Source organism: Balearica regulorum, chromosome 1 (genome assembly GCF_011004875.1).
Source record: "Balearica regulorum gibbericeps isolate bBalReg1 chromosome 1, bBalReg1.pri, whole genome shotgun sequence".
Lineage (NCBI taxonomy): Eukaryota > Metazoa > Chordata > Aves > Gruiformes > Gruidae > Balearica > Balearica regulorum.
The window spans coordinates 204159140-204186147 of NC_046184.1; the positions used below are offsets into that span (position 1 = coordinate 204159140).

The 27008-nt window shown below is 36.3% G+C and overlaps 1 protein-coding gene across 1 annotated transcript in view; it reads left to right on the forward strand.

The window, feature by feature from the left end:
• Window positions 1-26461, forward strand: part of PGR (progesterone receptor) — a 39828-nt gene extending 13367 nt beyond the window's left edge. Inside the window, exons 3-8 of the mRNA XM_075742327.1 lie at window positions 3024-3140; window positions 11964-12266; window positions 13649-13793; window positions 17102-17232; window positions 22311-22468; window positions 24719-26461. Of these exons, the coding sequence (XP_075598442.1) occupies window positions 3024-3140; window positions 11964-12266; window positions 13649-13793; window positions 17102-17232; window positions 22311-22468; window positions 24719-24874 (1010 nt within the window). The 3' untranslated portion in view covers window positions 24875-26461. The remainder of the gene's footprint in view (window positions 1-3023; window positions 3141-11963; window positions 12267-13648; window positions 13794-17101; window positions 17233-22310; window positions 22469-24718) is intronic.
• The last annotated feature ends 547 nt before the right edge of the window (window positions 26462-27008 follow it).

Consider the following 27008-nt stretch of genomic DNA (forward strand, 5'->3'; position numbering starts at 1 on the left):
TTATCACCATAATCTCATGGGAAGGTTGGGTTGGCAGGGTTTTGGCTTTTTCTTCTTTTTTTTTATGCTAGTATCACGGAGGCTTTATGGAAGAAATAAACTAGGTGAAGACATAACAAAGATTAGGTCATTGGTCATTATTAGATTTTTAATACAATTTATGAAATAAATGGGAATTAAATAATATTCACTTTTTGAAGATTCAATTCTTACTGTGCCTAAATTCCAATAACAGACTTCATTTTTTCCATGGTATGCACTGGACAGAGAGATTATTTAATCCTATGTAATTTTAAACTCTAGAACATAAGAACATTGAAGAGTAGTTTTTGTAATTGTGATTCGTTTACAATTTGTTTTGCAAATGTGAAAAAGTTTTTTTAGTCTTGGATTTATAATGAGCAGTTTGTGAGTTGTTACGTAATGATGAAGTAATTAATGCATTTTCAATTGAAATGGAAGTTGGATCTACTGACAACCCCTAAGTTATGAAGAGATTTTTAAGAGCTTTCGCTTAAATGTGTAACTAAATTTAAAATTTTATAATGTATTGCACCCTTGGTTTGTAATGCTTAATCTTAGATGCTTAGTATTTAAACGCTATTATATAAATAATACAGGGTATTTAAATATGTATAAGTATAAATCAAGCTATTAACTTCTGGTTTTCCAGATGATTTCCTGTTCCAGCAGGAACAGTGCTGTCATTAGTGCTTCTACCCAAACTCTTTAGCCTCCTTTAGGAGTTAGAGGATGCACTTGGCTGTTGAGTACATAGTCCATTTTTTGGTCTTGCAATGGACATGGGTTATATGGACTCAGACCGTGTTATGTAGACTGAAAGGATGCCCTAGAAGAGAGGTCCAGAAGAGATGCCTTCCAGGGCACCAAAGAAAACCCCCCAAACCAAGACACCCACAAACCAAACTTAACCTACGCTTCAGCGTTCCTCTGTAAATTAACTACATTAAAGCATCAGAATGCCACAGTGCAGAGACAATCTGATGCTTCACAGATTTTAGTTAAACTAACAGTTTGAAAACTGTTGTTGCTTATCAAAAGACTGAATGCTTTTGTAGCTAATAAAGGCAAAGCAAGACGAGGGAAAACTGCAAATAATCCCAAGGAAAACATGTTCAAATTAAGTATTTTGCTTCCTGCTCTGCTGCCAAAAGCAAGACAGATTCTTAGTAATTCAGCTACTTTTGTACTAATGTTTCCTGTAAGAAGGAATCCAGGAGTAGAATTAATGGGAGAAAGTAAATTAGAATTTTTTTTATTTAATGCATTACTAAATACTTTTTCAAATGATAAGCAATGAGTGAGGCAACTGTTTTTATTTGCCTGCTGTTTTCTGAAAAAAAAAAACAAACAAAAAAACCTTGTTATAAAAATGAATTTCAGGCAATCAGATTTTTTTCACTAAAACCAAACAAGTTGTTCTTAAGTTTGGGTAAGAAGTAAGTTAATTATCTAAAACATTGTTTCACATGGTTTAGCACTAGCTCTTTTCTTTATTAGAATAGAATGTTCTTCTTTCTCCTGCATTTTCATCTGAGGATTCGTATTACCATAGTTTGGTCGTGCGCAAAATAAAAGAACTTTAATAATATTAAACGTTATATTAAGTGAAAAGCATTTTTATCTCAACATGCCATATGTATGCTTTGTAAGTTTGTCTGTCTTCCATGGAGAAAAGTTATTGGTGAACAATTGCTACTATGTGTAGAGAAAGGACAGAACGAGGTTATGAAGAACACTGATTAACAGCTTCTGCGTAGACTAATCATCTCAGATTTGTTTGCTACTGGTCACATCAGATGGCTAACTCAGAGTAATACTGATCTAGAAATTAGTGAAAATTTAAAAGGTTTGGTATTATTGATGTCTGTTATATTTGGAAGTCCACGTCCACAATATTCCATGAAGGAAGTGTCCATGAGGTTGGTACTTCTGTAGTTTGTCCATACTTTTTTGATCTATTTTGTTGCTCTCAAAGTATTTTTCTTTTTCATACTTTCATGCTAGATACTGGTAAGAAACTGAAAATACAGAAATGAATAGAGGATGATGTGCACAAACAGGCAGGTTTTTAAAGTTAAGCCTTATAGGGTAAACCTGGGCTTAATTTGAAAGAATATGTGAAAATTATCTTTGATTTCTTCTTACTTATGTACTTACTTAACTTTGTTCACTTATTCAAAATTAAAATATATCACAGAAACTACCAATACTATACTAAAGCATAAAAGTATACTTTTTTCATTCTCTTCCAATGAAATTTGGAAGTATAATTGAAGTTTGTGTTCAAAAGAATATCAGGATATCAGCTGAATTTAATTTTTTGCTCTGCTGGAAGCTACATTCATTAAAATAATCCATTTTAATACAGTGATGACAGATTCTTCCTAACTGAGTCCTTCAGAATTAAACAATAAACTAAGAGGTAGCCTCAACCAAAAAGTTACGGCCGCTTTGTATTTTTCCTTTTTGACTGTGTTGGCTGCATCTGTTCAGCTGGTATTTCAGCAGGTCTAGTACAAAAATGCTGCTCCATCAGAGGTAATTTACTGTGCTTTAAAGGGCTCTTTTTTGCACTGCCCCAACCTCTTCATTCACTTTTCTGTCAGAAACTCCACATCAATGCAAGCATAATTTACTTAAATACTTTAAAATCAGAAACAATAACTTAAAAATAAATTTGAAAGAAACAAATCAGTCTGTCCTCATGCTTGATTTACTTAAGAAATACTGATAGTACAATAATTTAAGCAGTTCATAGTGTCTGCTAATTATTTTGGAATTTTGTAGATAGGGAGTTTCACTCTTAAACATGCCAAATAAATTATTATATTTAAATAGTAACGCACAATTATTTGAAAGTAAGCATAAAATGAAGGAGTCCTTTAATGGTTCAAGTACACTTTTTTTTAATCTCTCTTATTTTTGGAACATTTATATACAGCAATAATTTTGTCATGTTGGAAAATATGGTATTAATCCTGTTTTTCTCTTGCCTACAGGGCAGCACAACTACTTGTGTGCTGGAAGAAATGACTGCATAGTCGATAAAATTCGTAGGAAGAACTGTCCAGCATGTCGCTTGAGGAAGTGCTGTCAAGCCGGTATGGTCCTGGGAGGTGAGCTGTTTTTCAAATCTGATTCAGAAAAACAGGCCGTCAGGAACTACCTTCAATCTGTCAAGTTTAAACAATGTTACTTTGATACTGTAAATGAAAGAACCACATTAAATTGGTTTTGGTTTGATTTTTTTTTGGGGGGGTGGGTGGAAGAATTACCTGGTGTTTTAAAATTCTTATAATTTTTCTCTAATGAGTCTGGAAGCCCTGAAACAAAAGTACCTTTCTGTAGGAATCTCTCCTACTGTGTGCCCTTATACTCATTTTCTTGCAAGGGCGGGAATTATGTCTTTGTTGTGTATTTATTCATAATTTTTGATCAGAAAATTTGATTTAGGTAAAAAATAAGCAAATTGAGATTGACACTAAAATCAAGAATCAGTACTATCCTCTTCTCTTTTCTGTTGTACTCTCCATCATTACTTTGAGCACATGTCAACAAAATGTCTTTCTGTTCCACCAAAGAGGGCCAGGCAGTGGTTGCACCAACACTACAGACTTTGCATGTTATGTGCTGGGAATTCCCATCTTTGTATTAATTCTTGCTGTAACAGATTGGCTTTTTTATGTAACATTAATAAAAATTGAGCACTATGCCTTTGAAAACCCGCAGGGAGAAAATGGTGTATGATCAAATAGTTACATGGCAAGTTTTGCTGTGCTAACATGCAGGAATGGTGCATATTTTTCCTGTATTTTTTTCATATTTCTCATGAGAACTTTAGTTATATAAAGTTTTGGATCAGCACAAAACTTGAAAATACATGGCTAAAACTATAAGAAAATGGATTTTTAAAGATCATAGAATATGTTCTTAAAGGGAATTAAGAAAAAAGGAAGGACAAACCCCTCATTTCTTTCTAATGTAATTTATTTTAGTGCATCAAACATCTCTCTGCATTTTATGTATTGTTTTTTATCCCTGAAGGATAAAGAACTGGCATTATATACTGTGCATAATTTCACTATCTTGCTAATCTGTGTTCATTCATAAGTTAAAACGTGTATGTAGTTTTCAGACTGATACTTTGATTGCACAGCTGTATGCTTTCAGCTCCTATAGTATTGTGTGGCGTTGGAGTGTTCTGCACACATGGCCGTTGTGTCATTCTTACATTTTATACTTCTATCAGCGATCTAAATTGGCAGTTTCCTACCAATGAGGAGCTGTTGCCGTCTCTCGGTAGTTCATCTTCTGTAAGCAACAGTGCTGCAGCTCCAGGGAACAGTCAGCGGGATGAGAGGACGGAGAGGTGATGCTGTGGTATGGACTGTATTCTGTGTTGTACCTCTGAACCTCCCTAGACCTTCAGCGCTGTCTCCTTTCAGGAGTCTTCTTCAAACTGCACCCCACAGCACTGGAGATAGAGTAACGAGAGCCATCAATCTAATTGGTGTTACTGCCTCTCCCTCCTTCCTGCACCTTGGTCAGTCAGTGCCACCTCTCAGTAAAAAAAATGGAGCTGACAAGCATATTGGTGGCACTGGACTGGGGGAAGAGACAAAAGGAAGAGAACACATCCTTTGGATCCTTCTCAGAGAGGAGCTGGGGTAGGGGTGAGTTAGAGAAACAGTATTACTACAAAGGCAGACTTTTCACCCTGAACTGGAAGGATTGTATGTCCAGGTGGCAGAAGAGTCCCCCAGATTTGGAAGGGAAGAAAGCCAAGGAGGCAGGTCCAGAGTGGGCTGTGGAAAATGTGTGTGGTAAGAATGGAGACTTGGGAAATGAGGAGGTGGCAGATAGAATGTCTGTCTTGTAAAGTTTGGGGCAACTTGTAAAACTGTCTTGTAAGGTTTGAGCAACTTGATCTATGAAAGACGTCCCTGCCCATGGCAGGGGGAATGGACTAGGTGATCTTTAAAGGTCCCTTCCAACCCAAACCATTCTATGATTCTAACTGGTGTAAATACAGGTAAAAATTCATTCCTGGCTGTGAGTTTTGCACAGCCAAGAGTTTGATGATGGTCTAACCTGAATTTTTATGTATGATAGCCTTGATAACACCAATAACTAAACCCCAAGTATTTTAACATCACAAGCAGCACAGTTTCAACAAATAGAAGAGTGTGTGATGACTCACTAGCATCATCTAGTCCTTCTGCTTCAGCATTGTTCTGCATAGTAATTCTACATTAAAAAAGTAGCCAGAAGTCTTGACTCCGTTCTGCATTTTCCATACTTTTATGGATGCTAGTTTTCCTGGTGTTTCTTAATATATACATTTTACTCTGGGTGTAGGTACCTAAAATGGAATAAGTTGGACACTTTTGTTAGCTATATTTATGAGACAGTATGTCCTTGTTAGTGTGTCCTCATATGAGGATGTTAGGTCCTCAGACTTGAAACCAAAACCTGAGGATTAAGGTGCTCTTACTCTTTGTTCTTTACCATCATGTATGAAGGGAGTAAAAGCTGCTTCTTTCTCTTTGGATCTCTTTTTTTTCTCAGCTAATACTAAGCAAGTGTGAATAGTTTCTTTGTATTTAGAGCTAGGTTGTTCTATCTGGCCAGTTTGTTGTGTTGTTTAGCCCTTTTGTACATATACCTAACCAAAGCTGTCTTCCATTTTTTGAGGAAACTGTTGCAGTCTGATTCCTCTAGTTCTGAGAGGGGCATGGGGTCTCATCAGATCCCTGCCCTGATACCCCCATGGATGGAGTAGCCATCCTCTGGAAACAAGTGATGTGGCAGCACATAGGAAGAAGAAAAAAACATTGAGGCAATGGAAACAAGGAAATGTAAAATGAACTGTGGCATCTCTAGATTTTCTTAGCTGCATTGGATTGAGTGTAGTATTTCAGTGCTCTTAGTGATGTCAACAGTTTGGGGGAATTAGGAAGCTAATTATTCTACACAGATTGAAATGGAGTGCTTAATACTGAAAGGGGAAGAAAAAAAATGTAGGCAAAAAAAAGAGGAGAACTAGAGTGAGATTATATTATTTGTAAATGAGGATTTAAAATTCAAAACAAAAAGACTCGATAGATTGTTTAATACTCTTTCTGCTGTTACTATCATCTTTCTTTTTACTGTTCTGCCATTTCTTATACTTCCTTTTTTGTATCCCATGAGCAATATTTCCTACCCATGATTTGCCATGCTGATAACACAATATGATTCATATATGGGATACTACTGAGTTTAGATAATGTTCCCCACGATGTAAGTGTCCATAAGCAAATTTACAGTTTGTGGAACAAATTACATACTTAGATACATCCTTGAATATTTTTAACAAATCAGAATTGTCACTACTTTAAATCTTCCTATGTTTATATTTTAAGATTTTTTTGTGCATTTTCTGGTTTCTGCCATTCAGAACTTACATAGATACACTTTTGTTTTCTTACTCCTGCTACTTAGTTTCTTAATGCTAGCCTTCAGTTACTGAACAGACCTCCAATACTGCTTAATCAAGGTAAGAAAGACTAAGATTTTACAGGATGTTACCTATAAGATTCTAAAGATTCTTGTTACAGTAATTAAATTAAACTTACTGCTGGGAGAAATAAACTTACTTCCACTGAATGTTATGTAGTGGCAACCATATAGCTAGAGAATAGTATTATATTACATTGACAAGAGTTCCATTTTTTGACCCTAATTTCAAAGTGATTAAGTGAACCTAAATTGTTTTAAAATAAATTGTAGTCAGCTTTAAATAAATTATAGGATAGCAACAAATAGCTTTAGTAACCAATTTCACTATATGGACTCTTTCTTCTTTCTTAATATATACAAAGTAAGTAGCAATGAAAACATACATTTCATAATTCCTTACTTACCATTCTCTGTGGGAGTGTTAATTGTCTTTGAGTTTTATCATCTCATAACTGGACACGTTAATCAATCCCCTTTCTAACCTTCTACCTAATAGGATAGCAGGTAGCTGTGTTAGGTCCTGGAATAAACAGGTACCCAGCTTTTTTATTTCCTATCAGTGAATCTGATGTTCCCAGGCTGACTATCACAGATTGCTTGTTCTGCTGTATTGCTAAATTATTGCTTTCTTCATTGTTTCAGTCAGCTTTCAGTCCACATTTCAATGATTACATGGAGAAAAAATTTATTCAATTTTTCAGGTAATATTTTCGGAGGTAGTATCAAAGGGTTTATTAAAATCACGATGTATTACTTCTGCTGTGCTGCTTTGTTCCTTTATTTTGTATACAGCCTCTTAAGGTGTTGTCTTGGGTTCGGCTAGGATAGAGTTAATTTTCACCTAAACCATGACAGGTGTACACAGCTTGTTCCCCTACATGAAACATAAGAGCATAGTGACCTTAAAGTCAGAGCCATAGTGTTCTGTCAGGAATAATAAACCATTGACATTTTTCACCTGATTACAGGGTATGGAGAAAGATAGTGAGATGTTAGACTTTTACTAGAAAGCCAGCCATTTTAATATGAAATAGCTACTATCAGTAATGTCTGATTAGCAGTACGATTCTGTCTGCCTAGTTAAAAGAATATTAAAATACAGAGTTATGTATTAGGGATAAAATCATAATATATTTGCTGATGAGATTAAGTAGATTTTATTTTTACATTTTCTCTATGTTTTCTAGGTACATGTAGTACACAAACCCTATACACATGCTATTTATAGTAATCGAGGGTAAGGGAACTGTGAGTACTAAGAAACTACTTGAGTGGTTGGCTGTCTTAAATTAATGAATCATAGAATCATAGAATGGCTTGGGTTGGAAGGGACCTCGAAGATCATCTAGTTCCAACCCACCTGCCATGGGCAGGGACACCCTCCACTAGACCACATTGCCCAAAGCCTCATCCAGCCTGGCCTTGAACACTTCCAGGGATGAGGCGTCCACAACCTCTCTGGGCAACCTGTTCCAGTGCCTCACCACTTTATAACAGTAAAGAATTTTTCTAACATCTAATCTAAATCGACCCTCCTTCAGCTTAAACCCATTACCCCTTGTCCTGTCACTACACTCCCTGATAAACAGTCCCTCTCCAGCTTTCCTGTAGGCCCTGTTAGGTACTGGGAGGCTGCTATAGGGTCTACCCGGAGCCTTCTCTTCTCCAGACTGAACAGCCCCAACTCTCTCAGCCTGTCCTCATAGGAGAGGAGCTCCAGCCCTCCGATCAGCTTTGTGGCCCTCCTCTGGACTCTCTCCAACAGCTCCATGTCTCTCCTGTACTGGGGCCCCCAGAGCTGGACGCAGTACTCCAGGTGGGGTCTCACAAGAGCCGAGTAGAGGGGCAGGATCACCTCCCTCGACCTGCTGGTCACGCCTCTTTTGATGCAGCCCCGTGACACAGTTGGCTTTCTGGGCTGCAAGCGCCCACTGCCGGCTCATGTTGAGCTTCTCATCAATCAATACCCCCAAGTCCTTCTCCTTGGGGCTGCTCTCAATCCATTCCTCGCCCAGCCTGTAGTTGTGCTTGGGATTGCGTCGACCTACGTGCAGGACCTTGCACTTGGCCTTGTTGAACTTCATGCGGTTCGCATGGGCCCGCCTCTCCAGCCTGTCAGGGTCCCTCTGGATGGCATCCCTTCCCTCCAGCGTGACACCACACAGCTTGGTGTCATCATGAAAATGTTAACAAAGAAAAGGTGCGCTGTCTAAATATGCACAGGCAGATTTTAATATTAAGATGAATAATTGCCAGAGCAGATGAGTATTATTTACACGTTATAGAACTAAGTGGAGACATTTGTTTATCTTAAATTAAGAAATTACCTGGATATTTTTGTAATTGAAAAACTAAGCTATTGTCACATCTCTGTTGTTTTCCTTATGCCCTTAAGAGTTTGCATTAATTTGACATGGTGTCCTTGAGGTAGATGGGAAAGTTTATTGTGAGTTATTGCTAGTCACCTCTCCAGTACATAGGCAACAAGTGGAGGTGCTTTACTGGTGGCTGTTAAGCAACATAATTAGAAATAAACACAGGCAATTCTGCAAGCCAGTGTGACATTAATTCTGATACATTTAATCACTTGGAAACATGGGTACTTATTAACTACTAACATTTCCATGTGATAAGCACTCTGGTTTCTTTCTTTACTTGTTCTCTGAACTGTAAAAATATTTGAAGCCATTATTTCAGAAAATATCTGAAATCATTATTTATGAACTATCAAATGCATTGTTCCTTCTGTTTTCCTTCATGCCTAAACAATAGTTAGTGGGAAATTCTCAGCATGTTTATGACTATGTATAGCTTTGTTACGACAGAAATTGCCCCTAGGTCTCTTGTCATAATATATTGCCTATAATTTTGGTTTGGGGTTTTTTTTTTGTTCAGCTGTAACATAAGGTGTTATGTTTTGTTCTTTACTAAGGAGTCACTAATCAGAAATATCTGTATTCTTACCAGAAGTGATAAAATGACCATAATATTCTTGGGACACTTGATGCTAAGCTCATTAAACTCACAGTTAAGTTAGTGGGAGTGTGACCCCTGACTGCATGGGATGATGAGTGTTACTGAAGAGCCCATCACTCATATTTATACTATCAATAAAGTATGTTTCTTGAAATTCTGTTTAGTATAATCTCTTTGGATTTAAAATACTTTTTTAATTTAAATTGAAGTTTTGCATTTTGTGCATTTTGTGTACAACTTTTTTGTATGTGAAATGCATAAACATGCATATTTATGATGGGATAACACAATTATTTTTTTTTAAAAAGGTTTTGGCTTTTTAGATTCTGTTCATCTTCTCAATCCTGTCTGGTTCATAAACAAGAGGGTTGATTCTGCCCCTAGTGATACCACTGTACATCAAGAATAATTAATATAATATTTTTCCTGTATAAAATATTTAGAAATAACATAAGAAATCTTTCCATGTTTGATGTATTAATCTTGCTTGAAGGTATACTACCCATGTACTAATGAATATTTTGAAAAGGTCAATTTAATTCTCTAAAGTGTACATCCTAGGTCTTCCAAAATGGAGATACTGGATTTCCATAAAATTTGCTATCTTCTATGATAAAGGAGCACCCGAAGAAAATGGAATAGGCATGTTCCTAAGTAAAGTCATTTTTGTCAAAACTTTCTGATTTAGGGTGTAGTTCAGAAGACAGAGACTTTCCAAGGAGGAAAGTGATCAATGAGTCTGACTATGCTAGCATCTCTCGATTCCTTCCATAAACAGTTGAGAAAGGATTCAGACCATGTGCCGAAGTTTGGTGTGCTTCTCTGCTCCAGTGTCCTAGGGCCTCTTTGGAGCGCTGGTTGCATTCTGACAGAGTAGCAGTACTTTTAACTAAAATGACAAAGAAGGCAGTAAGAGGCGGAGAAGTCTTTGTCTCCTTCCTTTAGGATGTGATAAGTTCACTTGTCTAATCTTTCACTTGTAAATAAGAGTACCATTTTTCAAAAGACAATTTGATATGCATGTTACAAATTGGATTTTAGTTCAACCAAATAGATGGATAATGTTGTGCTTCTATTACAATTCACGTCCTGTACTTAGAGACTGTTTTTTGTATATTGCCATTTTATAATGCTGTTTCTCGGTGGTTCAACAATTTAATAGGCTTTTTTTTTTCTTTTCAATCACTGAAATATGGAGCACTGAAATACTGTTAAAGCATGCAACACCTCAACAAGTAAAAAAATATATATTATTTCTGCTTTTTCTTGGAGCAGAACCTTCTCCTTATCTCCATTAAGATTGAAACATGAACTTTCTATTTTTCTTTGCTGGCAGAATGATGTACCCTTTTGTTGCAGTCACACTACATCTCTCTTACTGTCCCACTGTCATCTAAATTAGACCATAAATACCAGTGTCTTTATTATATTTTTTATTTGTTATGACACCCTTTTTTGGCAGAACTGAGGAATTTAATGATCTAACAGGGTTTTCATCACCTTTGAGGATCTATTTATAGCGCATGTGTGCCATGCAGCCACCTCTACATGGATTTGCCTTTTTATTGAAATGAGTGATACGGTGAGATGTTACTGAGAGTTATTGTCTTTCAGCCTCTGAAGGTTTGATTTTCTGTGCCTTTATGGTGCACCTGCAGATTGTTTCCATGAAAGAAGTTTGAAGAGTTCCTACCTAGAGCTCTGTATGATTGCATAGCCATACCAGATGTAGTATCTGTGCTTATTTTGGGAAGGCAGTTGAAATATTTTTTTTTTTAGTTAGTATTCTTCAAACCACTGCAGTATGGAAATAAGAATTGCAACTACTGAGAAAGTGAAATTATTCTCTAGAAAGTGAAGAGTTTCTTAAGTGTTGACGTGGTTTTACACTGTCTGTTGGCTTTTCATTCATCCATCCCCTGAATTCTATTTTCTTTCTGGTAAACAGGAGGAAAATATTACATTACAGATAATCAAAATAGAATTTAGCCATGAGACTGAAATGCCTTTGTGGAATCGAAGGAAAAGAATTTCTGTGTGTAGTAATTAATTACTAGCATTTTTGTTTCTGAATATTAGGGAGAAAAAAGAAACAGTATCCTGAATTAACATTGGATAGAAGCTGGATTGTAGAGCCAGCTGGCTCAGCTGTTGGCATGATAGAATAGTGGGAACTGAACCAGAAGACACTTTATGAGGTTACTGTAACCTAGAATTCATGGCAATAATTTTAATGGGTGGGTGCCATTCATCTCTTAGTGAAGGGAGGAGGATATGGAGGGAGAAACTCTAAGAATTTTCCATGATTATTTCTTAATTATATGAATAGTCAAGAATAGAAAACTTATTCAGAAGACAGCTCTAGTTTCCTTTTATAGATTAAAATTGTAATCCAGTACTACTGGAAAGTATTAATGTTTCTGGTTAATTCATTTTAACAGATCAATGATTTTCTTTTTCAGGTCGAAAATTTAAGAAGTTTAACAAAATTAAGGTTGTGAGAACATTAGATGTCGCACTCCAGCAGCCAACAACCCTTCAAGATGAAAGCCAATCTCTAACCCAAAGGCTGTCCTTTTCTCCAAATCAAGAGATACAGTTTGTTCCCCCAATGATAAGTGTTCTACGAGGCATTGAGCCAGAAGTTGTCTATGCTGGTTATGACAATACAAAACCCGAAACACCAAGTTCCTTGCTGACCAGTCTAAATCATCTTTGTGAGAGACAACTTCTTTGTGTAGTCAAGTGGTCTAAACTGCTACCAGGTAACAGCACATCTTACATGTAGTGACTTCTAGTTAACCAAATATGTCACAGGATGAACAGTCAAAAGAGAATATTATTGCCTGCCTGATAATTAATTCTTAACAAATTCTAAAATTATTAACCTTCCACTTAATCAGATAATATATGCACCAATCAAATACATTTTAATAGGAGAGCACTCTTAAAGGAATGCATCTAAATATTTAGACTCACTCCAAAAAACAACAGAAGCCCAGAGAGTTCCTACATGTGATCATTATAGCAGCCTTTCCACCCTGCCCATTTCTACTCTATTGTTCATTCTTTTGGTATGAAAAAATGCTTGTATTTCTGCATATTCTTTACTCTTATTATAATGAATTTTTGAAAGCAACAGAGAAAAATTGTAATAAATAGTACCAGTTAGGACTAAGCAGCTTACAAATAGACTGGTAATGAGAAGTAACTGAATTTATGAAGATCCAAGACTGGGTTCCAGAAAAAAAATCCATGTTACGTACATGCGCTGTATGGTCATAGGGGTCTGATCTTGAGATATATAAAAATCAATATATTGACCATGAAGCCTGGAAATACAACTTCATGTGAGCTCAATTTGACACTTTACTGCTGCAGGAAAGGGTAGTCCCTACCACTGCTCTTCCCCGTTGCAGCTTGCCTTTGTCAGACCTCTTAGTCGAACTGATTCATCTCATTAAGTGAGAAGAAAAATGGGGTTTTTCACCCTCTCTAGTTTTCTGATGGTCTCAGGAGCTGAACCAGTTCACTGAGGGGCAGCATGAATGCCAGAGCTTGCTTGAGGGAGGTAACAGGACCGGGTAAAGAACAGGACCACTGTTTTCAGTAGCAGGAAGCTGTTAAATTGACTCAGCAATTGTTAAAGTTACCAAAGAGCAAAAGTTATGAAAGGCAAACACACAACTGAATTCTCTTCTCTTTAGTTAAATGCAAGGAAGATATTCATATGTGGATGTTTATTGTATTACAACTGTATCTCTTGTTAAGAACACTAAAGTCCAAGCTAACTATATTAAGTAAGAGTTGGTTATAGCAATAATGTTACAAACTGTCCTGTTTTTACCAAAGGATAATGAGATGCATTTCTGTTTCCTGAAATAGTCACTTCTGACTGCTAAAGTTAGATTTTGGTTTGATCATTTCAAAATACTGTATCAGAACAAAAAGACAAGAGGTTAACTATCAGAGTGAGATAGACAGTTATTATGTAAACTTGACAAACTTCTGAGAGCTACATCTCCAAAAGCACTTGTCTTTCTAGGTGTTCTCAGTTTTATAGCTCAAAGTTGTAATCTCAGAACACCTACTCAACTGTTGTTTAAACGAGATTATGAAGTATTTTAACTTTTAATTTCATTTCCAGGATTTCGGAATTTACATATTGATGATCAGATAACCCTCATCCAGTATTCCTGGATGAGTCTAATGGTTTTTGCAATGGGATGGAGATCATACAAACATGTCAGTGGTCAGATGTTATATTTTGCCCCAGATCTGATTCTAAATGAGTAAGTAGACTCTGCTGTTGCATAATATAAATGACATTTTGAACTTGTTTGTGTCAATGAGAATGTGACTTCATTGAGGCCAAGACTTCATTCATTACTTGTTCTGTTTCAAAATGAACAGCAGAGGAAAGTTCTCTGATCATATTAAAGTTCAGTAACTTTGGGAAGGGTTTTGTGGGAATCCCAAATATTCTGTTGACATGGCCAAATAAAAGGAATTCAAATAATATTTTAGTTATCTACGAGAAAAATAAAAAAATGATGCTGTCAGATTTATCTGAATTCATTTGAATAAGACATCAATTAATGTTTAATAAATGGCACTAAGTAGGATTTTCTTTGGTCATTGTTGTTCAGGTAGTTTTTGCAAATAGTTTGTATATAGTCTAAAATACTCAGTTTTGACACTTTCTGATAAAACTCTGCTGAGTACATTTATTGTTAGAAAATTGTAATAATTTAGCAAGAAGGAGTTTTAATATCAAGGATAAAATATGTGAGACTGCTCTCTTCTGGTTGGAGAGAGGGGATTGTTGGCTTAGATTTTCTTTCACTATGCTGATGAATTCAGATAATCTTCATTTCGGTCTTCGTCACTTTTTAAGATCTGCAAATTAATATTATCAACGCTGTAATTTTAGATACTTTGGTTATAATACATGGGAGGTTTCCAGGAACAGTAAAACATAATTTAATCACCCTATTTCTTTTTCCATAATACATTTTTCTTTGTTATTTTTTTCCTCAAAATCCTAAAAGAACTACTGTGAAGTAAGATGAAAATTAAACAGGTTTTTCTTGTAAGTCATACCTGTTTAAGGATTAAGAGGTGGATTTGCAGGAGATTTAGGCACCTGAATTTAAAATATACAGACATGCAGGATTTTGCCAGTGAAGTTCTTTATAGAAAATATTCAGTGGAGCTGGCCCTGTAGCTCCTGACCTTTTCTCTTCCAGATGACTGTAAATCACTGTGAGGTTATAGGGTAATGAATTCTTTCCTCTCCCATGTATATTAATTATGCTGTACACACTGAAATACTTTGAAGGGATGAGATTGAGAGAACTTCTGACTGTATTCTTTCCCAGTGTAGTCTGTGATATATCTCATGGTTACATTCAGAAGAAGCACAGAAAGGGATGGCTTTAGGCAGTAATGTATTACCCTTTACTTGGGCCACTGCTGCCACCTTGTGAAGAAGACTTTCCTTAATAATAGGGTTGAGATTTATGAACCCTCATTATAATCCCTCAGAGACAGCTTCTTGGTTGCAGCTCAAGACCATCTACATTGTGAAAGAGGTGGACTGACACCTCTTGGTTGTAGAATGTCTCATCAGGGTCATATTAGAAACATTATAAACAGAGTTAGATGTGAAAAGTAACTGGCACACTAAATCATAGCTGCAACTATTTATTGAGAAATAAGTTAACTTGTAGATCATTGGAATGTAAGCAACTTCCTTGGCTACAGTGATGTCTAAGATTGTACTTTCGTGATCAATTTAAGCAAAGGTAAGTGCTGAAACAGCCAAAGATGTCAACCCCGCCTGCCTCCCTGCCCTGGTTATACAACCCCATGATTTCACTTAAGCTGGATCAAACACTATCTGGCTGCACTGTCAAACAGATAAGGAAATGCCATGTTTGAGAAATACCCCAGAAAAAGCCATTAATTAGCAGATGGAGGTGACCCCTGATCTGATTCACCACATGGACATGGAGGCGCTGATGCCAGAATATGAGGAGTGCACACCAGGAGGTGGAAAGAGAGAATGGAAATTTCTTCTACAAGGGCAATACACACTTGAGTTGTTTCAAAATGACCATGAAACCATAATCGAAAGATTTTTTCACAGCTGATCTGTCATTTAGTGAACTGAGTTGTAATGCTCCTTGGGACGGACTTGTTTGGTAGCACCAATTTCAGACCAATAAAGCCAGAAGTGTTAATTTGACAATTATTTCATGAATTAGTATTAAAACTCTACAGGGATTTACTGTTACTTATACTTTGCAGTGTCTGAAAACATGACTAAGAACAGCTTTTAAGCACACCCTGAAAGCTGCTGTCACCCTGCATAGATACCACTTAGGAACAGAGATTACCAGAAAGGAATAGGAAGGGAGATTTAAAGTAGAAATAACCAGTCCTTTCAGATCTAACAGATTAAGTAAGTTTCTATGTTTAAGTCATTAAAGAGCTGATGGGAGATGATAGCAGATGATGGACAAAGCTGAAATAATTTCAATTTAAGATAACAGTAATATTTTAAATAACAGAAGGAAAAAAACTCCATGCATTGAGGAAAGTCTTGTATTCATGGAAAATATCGTGACAGTACTATCTACAGTCAGGTTGGAATGCTGATCTGAACTTCCCAAGGGGGACGGGCAAAATTTAATCTTGTGTTGTACCTAATTCATTTGGATCGGGATGCAGCTTTGTAAAATTGGCCCGTGTTACTGGATCTTCAGGTTAATGTACAATGAATTCAGTTTAGTTTACAAACTTCGAAATGCTATTGTTGCAGTAATTTCAGTTGAAAACTGCCTTCCCAATGAATATATGCAATATAAAATACACTCAGTATAACAAAATCTCAAAGAGAAAAGTAAGATTGAAGTGCTGCAAAAAGCTAAACAGTTTTAGGTATTTCCTTATATGATTTGTCCTATTTACTTCTGCAGGAGTTTAGATGAGGCTGTATTAATGTCTAAGTTTACTTAACTACTTTTTATATATATTTACATCTAACATTTTTAACTGTTTCTTTAATGGCATAATATGCTACAAAATAATATCGCTGTTAGCAGTACAATGTAAGACTTGCAACAAAGTATTTTGATGCAGATGGCTTTGCAAAATGTAAGAACAAGTGTTCTATAAACTTTCAGGTTTATCCTCAATTTTATGATTTGAAATCTTTTCAGAGAATGTAAAAATCTATCAACTTCTAAAAGAAAAAGAAACTCCTTCACATTAATTATGAGAGTGGTTTTAATTAGTAAAAAAATCTTCCTTTTTCGTGGTTGGCATTCAGCTTTGATAGTCTCCAAGGTTTTTTTTCTGGGCAGCAGCAACAGATTAAACATCCAAAATACCAGCACATTCATTACGACTAAAAAACTAGTGTAGGTACAAAACGTCAGAAAATTGTTTATGTGTATAATCTCTTTCTTTAATTTCTGTAATGTGGTAATTAAACTGCTAACAAGGCATTTCCTTCAATGCAGTTAGTCCTGGAGCCGTTTCTTTTCCTTATTTTCATGGTTTTTAAATTATTTTTACCTTTTCTGGGTGTAAGACAGAGGATGAAAGAATCATCGTTCTATTCCCTGTGTCTATCCATGTGGCAACTCCCACAGGAATTTGTCAGACTTCAAGTTAGCCAAGAAGAGTTCCTGTGTATGAAAGCACTGTTACTTCTCAACACAAGTAGGTTCTTTTATTTCTTTTTAACATATCGCTAGTAAAAGAGTTTTGTACCATGTTATTTAACTTGACAATTGCTAGGCTATCAGGCTTAACAAATGGAAACTTCTTCAGGAGGAATGTTAGTATTCCAAGACCTAAAAGTATTTTTTTCTAGTGTTTATAACGAACATAATTTCTGATCCATTGTTGGTTTTAATCTGTGTAAAGGCATGGGGGAAATGTTGGAACGCTTTTGGTATATAGCAATACTGTATTACACTTCTTCAAATCAAGTGTGCAGTATTTCTACCTGGCAGCTCTTCGGCTTGAATGACTCTACACAGATTAAAAAAACCTTACAAGCATTAGAAATATATTAAAAAAATATTTAATAAATTGTCATGACTGAGAGCTTTATCTTGGCCAAGAACTTAAAGTGTGCTTACTCAAAAGAATTAGGGAGGTGGACATGGCAAACAATACTAACATTTATTCAACTTTTTAGAGTTATGCACAGATATAAACAAATGGAAATTTTTTTCTTTGGTTTGTTTCTCTAGAACAAAATCCACGATCACTTTTAATCATACGCATTTTAAAGAATCCGGCATACAGCTACATTCCACTTTAAATGAGAAATGTGGTAGTCAACAGTGTTATCTTCCAAAACCTTTTCTAAAGTACTAAACTGTACATCTACTGAGGCCGTAATTGTTAGCTATTAATACACAAATAGCAAGTTTTAGAATGGTAGAAGTGCTGTTAGAAATGAAAATAAGCACCTCCAAGAAATATAATTGGAAGAATGTTGAACTTTGGGTCTCTACACACTTACGGAATCAGAGGAGAGATGTGCAAATACGGCATAACTTGCTTGTTGGTTGTACAGAGTTTCAGTAAAAGATAAGGAACTAAAATTTATTCCCTCTTAAGCTGTACTTGGCTGGTATTTGTATAAGCTCATGCTTAGAAAAAACGGTCTTAGCAGAGTATAAGCAGTAAAGATTAAATTTAGCTCATATGAACATAAAAATTGCTAAAAGCAAAATATCATACGCCATGTAAAAGCAATAAAAATAATGTAGACAAAAATCCCACTCTGATATAACTGCAGTTACTTTGTTGGAATTTGAATGTATTCCTATTTTAAATGTTTTCCACTTTGTTTTCATCATGAAATGAACTCCCTTGTCTCTCTGAACCTTAGAGGGAAGTTTTAAATTTCAGTGAAATTTAGATACATTTGTGATACTCCAGCTTTCCATTTCTGTCCCACAAAGTTCAAATTCAAAAAAACATTTCAGTGGTCCAATCCCTCTCATTTGCGAGTGCATCAATTTAACACTATTCATCAAGCTACCATTTTTTAGCAACTGCATTGCCCTCAGAAACTCATTTTTAAGATGAAATGTTTATGTATATGCAAGAAACAAGTTTTGTTTTTTTTTTTTTTTTTAAAAAAAGTATTTCTACCTGTGCTGATGAGTTTTGCTTTTTGTTCTCTCCTGCACTTATTGTCTTATAGGAAAAAACAATTTGTCAGATCTTTGGGAAAAGGAACACACCTAACCGTTGTTGCTGAGACATTTAGTAAACGTTTGGTACTGTATAAATATAATTCCACAAAACTATTTACAAAAAAACATACAACCTCATTGTTGCTATAAAGTGTTTTTTAAGACTACTTTTATTTTAGTCATGGTATTCATCTTAATCCTCTTCAAATGTGAAAGTATGGCCATTTCAAACTTTCATATACTAACAGTAAATCCAATCTGAACTTTTAGTCTCTCATTCTTTCTTCTGTTTGATTTATTACATAGATGAACTGGTTTTTGCTTTTTATAAAATTTCAAAGAAATAGTAATTTGTATTAAACATAACTAAACATCAGTCTCAATAAATTTCTAATTCTGAATGGAAACCCCAGCCTAAGTTTTAACATTATTCTTGATTTTACAGTTTTTCCATTGAGTTTGCTGTGACTTACATGTTTTCTTTATATTGTACTTGTGACAGTTTTAAAGTTGTCTTGAAAACAGAATTAGTCTTTGCAAAAAGTGGACCAACATTTTTATTTTCTGCAATTGTTTCAATTTTACAGGTCCTTATTTACTGTATGTAGTATGCTGTGTTGTAGTAGTGCCCCAAGAGTTCTGAATAGGGCTCAATCTTGCAGAGGTCACGTACACTTTGGAATTAATACTATGACTAGTTCAGAAAGACTATGATTTAAGAAAGTAGAACTATGCCAAAAAAGAGAGAAATAAGCATATAGCAAGTTCAGTTCTAGCTCTAACACTTTCCAGACTTTTGATTTAGAGGAATTACAAAGTCTTGTTGCATAAGATTTTGGCTGGGTTCTTGCCACGGAATAAAAGCATCCGCATTCTTTAAATATGTTCAGGGGGAAGGAGGATTTGAGCTACCTGTGTCTAAATTGCATTTGTGCATGTAAGACGTTGTAATTCTTCACTCAAATAAATAGCATAGTGGAACCTTTTGTGATTAGATGGGAATGTGACTGTGCTTTTGCAGAATTCTGGGAAACAGGTCATGCATAGCTGGAGGAGATCTTTTAACTTAATTCACAAGGGACATGTAAGGACTTAAGTGCTGTTTTAGAAACGTAAGTCAAAGCATCCACCTAACCCTACATTCCATCAGAATGTCACTTTATATGAAAGAAGATTTCATAGGTGTCTGTAATTCTGCTGTTAGACATACCCAGAACCATCCAGGCTTTGAAAATTAAGCTGTTCTTTTTCCGTGACGTAACTTTACCCCACAGTGGGTGCTCCTGCCTGTATTCCTCATAAGCGCATTGCATTCTCCACAAAACAGAACTCCTCCATTCAGAGCCTCAACACAGATGTGACGGGTACACTTTCAGATACCTCCTTTGTCTGTCTGGACTTGAGAGGCCATACTGAGTCAAACCAAAGGTCCACCTTGTCCAGCATTTCATCTCCATCAGCTGCCAGAAGAAATCTAACATGGCACCCCTAAACGCTAGGCTATTATTAGATAGGGTATTACAAACATACTTTCTGTGGAAGCAGTCACAATTTCTAGTCTCTATTTCTATTTTTGTTTGAATTCTGTTCTAGTTAGGAGTCAGACCTTGACTTCCATAGCCATCTCAGTACTTAGACACTTGTCTTTAAAGTAAACTTGCTATTTTCTCTGTGTGTGTCTCCCTCCTTCCCCCAGACATTCACTTGTCTGAGGAGACACAGAGCAAGAGACATCCTTGGCAAACTGGATCATTTCCTCTCTGGAGCAGTCTCCTAGGAAATAGGAGACTTCTACTTAACTCCAGTAGAGTAGAGATTTGAACTTCTGCTTTGTTATTTCTGTCTCTGGGCCGAAGGTGAGGCACACTTAATTTCAATCTGTTTGCCTGAAGTGTCTCCTTCTCCCTCACGTTCTTCTGAGGAACCAGACACGACTCAGGCAACTGATTTCAGAACAGGGTTTATGATGTCCAGAGAGCAGTACTTCTCTCAGTGCAAGGTTTGCTACCTAATTCTCTTTCAGGGAATGGGTTTAGGTCCAACCTCTGTGCAGCCATCTCGTTTTTAGATGGCTTCTGTTTTAAAAATTCCATTCTGAGGTATCTAACAATACAGTGCATTGTACAGAGAGTCAGCACACGGATATATTTATGTTCTAACTCCAGAAAGTGACAAATCATCTGGAAGTTAGGTGTTGCATTGTTGAATAAGTCAATGTCATTATGAACCAAGCATCTCTTTAAAAAGAGATGCAGATTAAATCTGTAGTGGCCTGATACTAGTCATGGTCTGATACTGGATTGAAGATGTACTAGATACCTAGATAACCTTGATAAGCATGTGATTTATTTAACTATGTGAGTTAGTCCCCATGACATTCTTTTAAGAGTCTGTGGAGAAAAATAAGCATCTCTACAGCACAGTTCATCTCTTCCCAAAGCTACTTCTGAAAGAGTGAACATGCCTCGTGCCCAAGACCTGCCTGGTTTTTCCCACTGCAACTACAGCAAGCTGTGGTAACTAGCCCAGATGGAGATTTTTATACTGTAAAATGTCTGAAGTTTGGTGAGGTGAATTCTTCCCCTCATGCTTGCTGTCAGAATACAAAATGTTAAATGTGACCTTGCAGTGTGAAATGTCATTGGCAAGAGAGAAAGGAAAGGGGAAGAAATTCAACAGCTCTTTCAAAAACTATGTTTGAAATAAGACCATGTTTTAATGTGTGATTATTATAGTGAAGGAAGGATTTAGATTTGATTGCCAGATGGGAATACATCTTCAAGTTTTTCATTTCTTACTTGCCTTTGACAACATAAATTGTAAGACTTGTGTATTACACTGCGCCGTATCAAGGAAAGTAGTCTAGAGCTTATGCCTGTTTCCTTACAATGCTACCAACTCTTCTTATCAGTGATCGAATATGGTCGTGTCACTAGCAGTCGCTAACAGGTTCATTTCTCAGTGTTCTCTCTGTGTCCTCGTTGTGGTCCTCATGACTGACCATGAAGAGAAGAGTGAGTTCAACCATTTGCTCCTCCTTGCTAATTTCTCTAAAAGCTGTTCACATTTAAGACTCTGGTAGCGCATCTGTTCTGTTAAGTGAAAGAGGTCAAACAGGAGGCCTGAGCCCTGGGTGCTTTGCTCTCTGCACTACTTAAAGAGTTACTAGTTCATTTCTTTACTCCATTTTGAAGCCCTCCAGCTAGATCTCTCTAACATAAATCTGCTATGAAGAGGGCTGACCTTCAGCAGTGTAAACATGAGCCAGTCCATAACACCTTTCCTGAAGGACAGGAGTGGTTCTTTTGGCAATCTTCTTTTCAGCAGACAGGTGTAGCTGAAGCTTAAGGCTATTTCTGGACATCAGCAATTAGCACAATTGACTAATTGTTCCTAGTATATCCTTTTAGCTAACTGTATCACTGTTTCCGAAGTAACTGTTGAATGGGAAGAAGTACCTGGTGTCTAGTAATGAGTTGTACTGCATAGCGTGAAATGAAACAGTATCAATTGTTCCTGTACTTTAAATTTCTGTCATTGGCTTCAGAATAAATTGCAACACAAGTGTTACTTTCTTTTTAGTTCCTTTGGAAGGTCTAAGAAGCCAAAGCCAATTTGATGAGATGAGAACGAGTTACATTAGAGAACTGGTGAAGGCAATTGGCTTGCGCCAGAAAGGTGTTGTGGCCAACTCACAACGTTTCTATCAACTTACAAAACTGATGGATTCCATGCACGATGTAAGTTTACTTGTTGATATGTTTTGCTTTTTGTGTAAGAAGGAACTAGGATTTCTTATATGTAATTTTATGGAAAATGGCTAGTCAGCATTTCTAAACGAGGAAAGAAAAACCCCTACATTTTTCCTTTAGTGTGTATAAGTGTAAATAGATAGCTATATATTCAGCTTCAATATTTGTTGTATATCTATTATATGGTATCCAAGATTGAAGTATTTGAGAAACATGCATTTGAATGCTACCAGTTTGTTTCATTACTTCTGTAACATAACCAGTACAGTTACAGTTATTGGTAAAGTGTGGCGTGTGTGTGTATACGTGTTCATGAAAATATTTAAATAATGCGAAAAATAGGCAATTCAAGTTGCAAAGTCAGGCTATTAAGAATTAGAGAAAGACAACCAAGATTGGTTTTGCAATGTTAATTCAACCACTTTTATGTGTATGTTCTATGCCGTTTTTTCAGTATCTGTCTATATTTGGGATTTGAGTAATCACGGAGAGCTCTAGTGGTGATATGATAGACATTCATAAGTGCCTTAAAAGATGTAGCTGAATACTTTCCATATCTCTGAGAATCCAGCAGGTATCCGATTGGCTTCACATCCAATAAAACTGAGGAATGACATTTCATCTAAACCTTTGCCCACGTGAATATTGTTTTGTAACGGCTTGTGTATCTCTGCAAGAGAGGCAAAAAGCAGAGGTACAGGGATATCCATACCTGACGGTTTTAGCAAGCGCTGGGGAAGTGTCACTAAGATAGTTTAGGAAGAGCACTTTTGAGTTCAGTGCTGGTTGTGAGGAGCTCGCAGAGAGTTCAGGGAAGGATGGGGTCTTTGCATGTTTGTATTCTTCTGCACTCAGCAAATCTGCATTTTATTTTAATTGTTCATGAATAAATTCATTTATTCATCTAAAACTTTTCTTTGTCACTAATTCCCTTTTCTGATGGGGGAAAAAAAAACCCCTTTGAGGATCCCATTAATGGGAATTAAGAGAGGTAACAATATTGATCAGCTTCCGCTATCCACAGAATTCACATTCACTATTTAGCTATTACATTGTCTCAGATACCAGCAAAAGGAGAATGAGACAAGTATGAAAAGCATCCTTTGAGGTGAAGGTAGACAACAGAAAATTCTGAAGGGAGGGTATGGAGCTTAACTTGAAGTATTTACTGGTAGCCAGACTGCACTCGTCACTTGGGACTGTCAGTGCTGAACCCTTCCCTGGAGTTCAGTCATTTGTCTTTTACTTGCAAAACCAAGTCCTGGCCAGCATACTACTCATGGTAGCCCTGTGCTCAAGGAACCTGTTTGGATCAGTCTTGCTTGGGATAAAAGGTCTTCCTGCCTTACCTGTAGTAATAATTTGCACATCGAGTGTCACAGCATACAGACGAAAACTCTTTTGAGTATTGGGCTGTAGAGTCAATGTCTTAGTTTCAAACACTTAAAGCCCTAGTGGAAGTGAGTGAGTGAGAGTTGTTGCAAAATAACCAGCAAAGTGATGGTTAGGGTAGTGTTTGGTACGTAGAACATCTTTGTTCAAGTCCCTATTTCAGCTCAAGCTGATAAAGTGATGGGAGATACAAGGAAAAGATACTCAGACTGGAGAGACTGTGTGTTATAAAGCCTAGAGTAGCAGAAATAGTATGATATTTGATAACATAAAGGTCACAAGTCTTAAAGAAAAGGTTCTATAAAATTGGAACATCCCAGAGAAGATAGAAGAGGTGAAATAGTCACATATATTGAGCAGTTGCTTTCAAGGGACGAGGACCTATGGAGTTTAGTGTTTGCTGCATACCCAGATATGGTCATAATCAGAACCATGGAAAAGCTCACAAGAAAATAGTAAATGCTGTCCCTCGGAGAGGTGTTTGAAAAGCATGTAGTAAACAAGGCATGGAGACGTGTGTTGAATGTAAGGATAAAATGAAAGATTGAATACTTGTTTAGTAATTGTTCATGGTGCATGCCACAAGTGAGGACGATGACACTTTATAATAGTAGTGAGGCACCAGTTTTATATGACATACCATTTAGCTATATTTATGACTTTTTGCCTTGGGAGGATATTTTAATAGGGAATGACAAGTACCTGCATTGTTGATTGAAGGAATGACAGAGGAAGGTATATAATGATGTCAGCTGATGGATGTCTGAGATAAGTGATTGACAGCGTGTTTATCTGACCGCATTACTGTTAGCCTGATTTATTATGTTTGTATTTTATTAAATCCAGCTAGTGAAACAGCTCCATCTCTTCTGTCTGAACACATTTCTCCAGTCCCGTGCACTGAGTGTTGAATTCCCTGAGATGATGTCAGAGGTGATTGCTGCCCAGCTACCCAAGATTCTGGCAGGAATGGTGAAACCTCTTCTCTTTCACAAAAAGTGAAATGTCTTTTCTCTTATCCTAGAGATGATTTCTGGGTCATTTTCTGTTTATTTTGGTCAAGATTTTGCAATGTCAGGAAGTCAGTATATTTGTCATACTTACCCTGCCTACTGCTTTATACTTGTAACATACACAAGCCATTTAAGCTTGATGTACATATTGTGAGTTCCTGATTCCTTTACCGCAAAAATCACAACAGTCATAAGAAATGTTTTGTAAACTTGGCTAGGTTGCTTTTTAGATATGCTTAAGAATGACAATGAATAGAGTTTTCAGATTTCTAAAAACAGTTATCTTATACATTTTTCTTACATATCACACGGTCTCAAATTTCTGATATGACATGGTGTAAACTTTTTACTTTAGTACTTTGTGTGCATGGGTACACGTGGGCATGTGCGTAATACAAGGTCTTGAGGGATTAAAATACATATTGCCCACATTTTCTCATGGATATTTCACTTTTCATTAACTAATCTGCCTCACAGAAATATCCTTTCAAAGTCAGCTGTCCAGGATTAAGTAGATGTCACGGCAATACTTTCATGAGTAGCTAAAGTGCTAGCCACAAAATATACATTCATATTCTTCTCTGTGCTCATACTGCATTGAAACTCTGAGTTCAGTGTACTGAACCGTACTGCACCATTCGGTGCAGCTCTCCTTCAAAAATCAGAAAGCTTAGGAACATTTCAGTGTATGTTGCACCAAAAGTAATGTGTATGCAAACCCACTCAGCTTTGGTTTGTGTTATTTTCCTTAAAAGTTCAGCACTTACTAAAGCTAAATCACTCAGCTATAATCTTAAATTCATCAACTTTAGAATTCTTTATTACACAAGCTTTAAATAGAGATGTTTTCACTGACTACAACCCTTAATGTTTTGAATTCCAATGCTGAATACTCGAACAACTATTAACATCAAATTATAGCACGACTAAATGCAAAAAAGAAATGGAAAATATGTCTACAAACATTTTGATACACTTCAGACTCATTTCAGTACTATTTAGTGGAGCTACATATTTTGTATTTTAAAGGCATGCCTTTATAATTGGGTAACTGTAAAAGAGGAATTGGACTAAATTAGCTTTATACATTCAAGAAGAATGTCATGTTTTACCATGGAAATGAAATATTTGACTGAAAAATTATAATGTGGTGTTTGTTGCATTGATATAGATATGAAGCAACTCATGCATTTAAGGCAGCAAATTGTTGGTATATTCGAACAACAGAGAAATGGATAAAGCCCAAGAAGAATTTATGAGTCTATTAAAATATGACAAATTTTGCCAGTCACTTAAAAATGATACTCAAATTCTCTAACAATGTAGGAAATGGTGAGTCTTTCTCGGGTACTTGCTGGCCATACGCTTTGGCTCTTCCCCGTTACGTGTTGGCTGCATCCATCGTGCGACAGCATACTGTTGATGGTGTGTAACTGTATCCTTGTCATGTGAACAAAGGCTCACTGGACATAAGTTCAGTATCCCTGATTAAATCAGGGTGCCCCTCGTTAAAAGTACAAATGATGTTACTTGTTCATAAAAATTACGTCCTGATTCTTGAAAAAAATGTGGACAACTAACAACTAAAGGTAGATCTAAAGGTATTCTTCCAATTTACAATTTCCTAAAGCCAATCAAGAAGAAGCTGCATTACTACTGCGGGTAAAATCGTTTTTGAGATTCCCAAGTAGTAGTACAAAACCCATTAGAGCTGGTGCAAAGATGTGGCCCTGGATAAAATGGTATAAGCAGACTTTTGTGTTAGTTGACTACGTTTGTCCTTTCTAACTGCCCAGAGACAAGCAATTTCTTTCATATTCATTATAGTCTGACTTTTAACTGTGATCCTTAAAGCAATTATGTTTTAATAAATAACACAAAATTCTTTATTTCTACATACTGAAGTTTTGTTTTCTTTATTTTTCTTTGTATTTGTATTCACTAATTGTGGAGCTTAGTAAAAAAGTCCATTTCAACCATTCCACTTTTGTGTAACAATGTTTTCATGCATTCTGTGGGAATTTAAGCATTGCCACATGATTTACCATTGAATAAACAGACTGTCTGTGTTACTGTTTAGATTAAACTGGTAATGGGAACTTCCCACACTAAAAATTACTCTT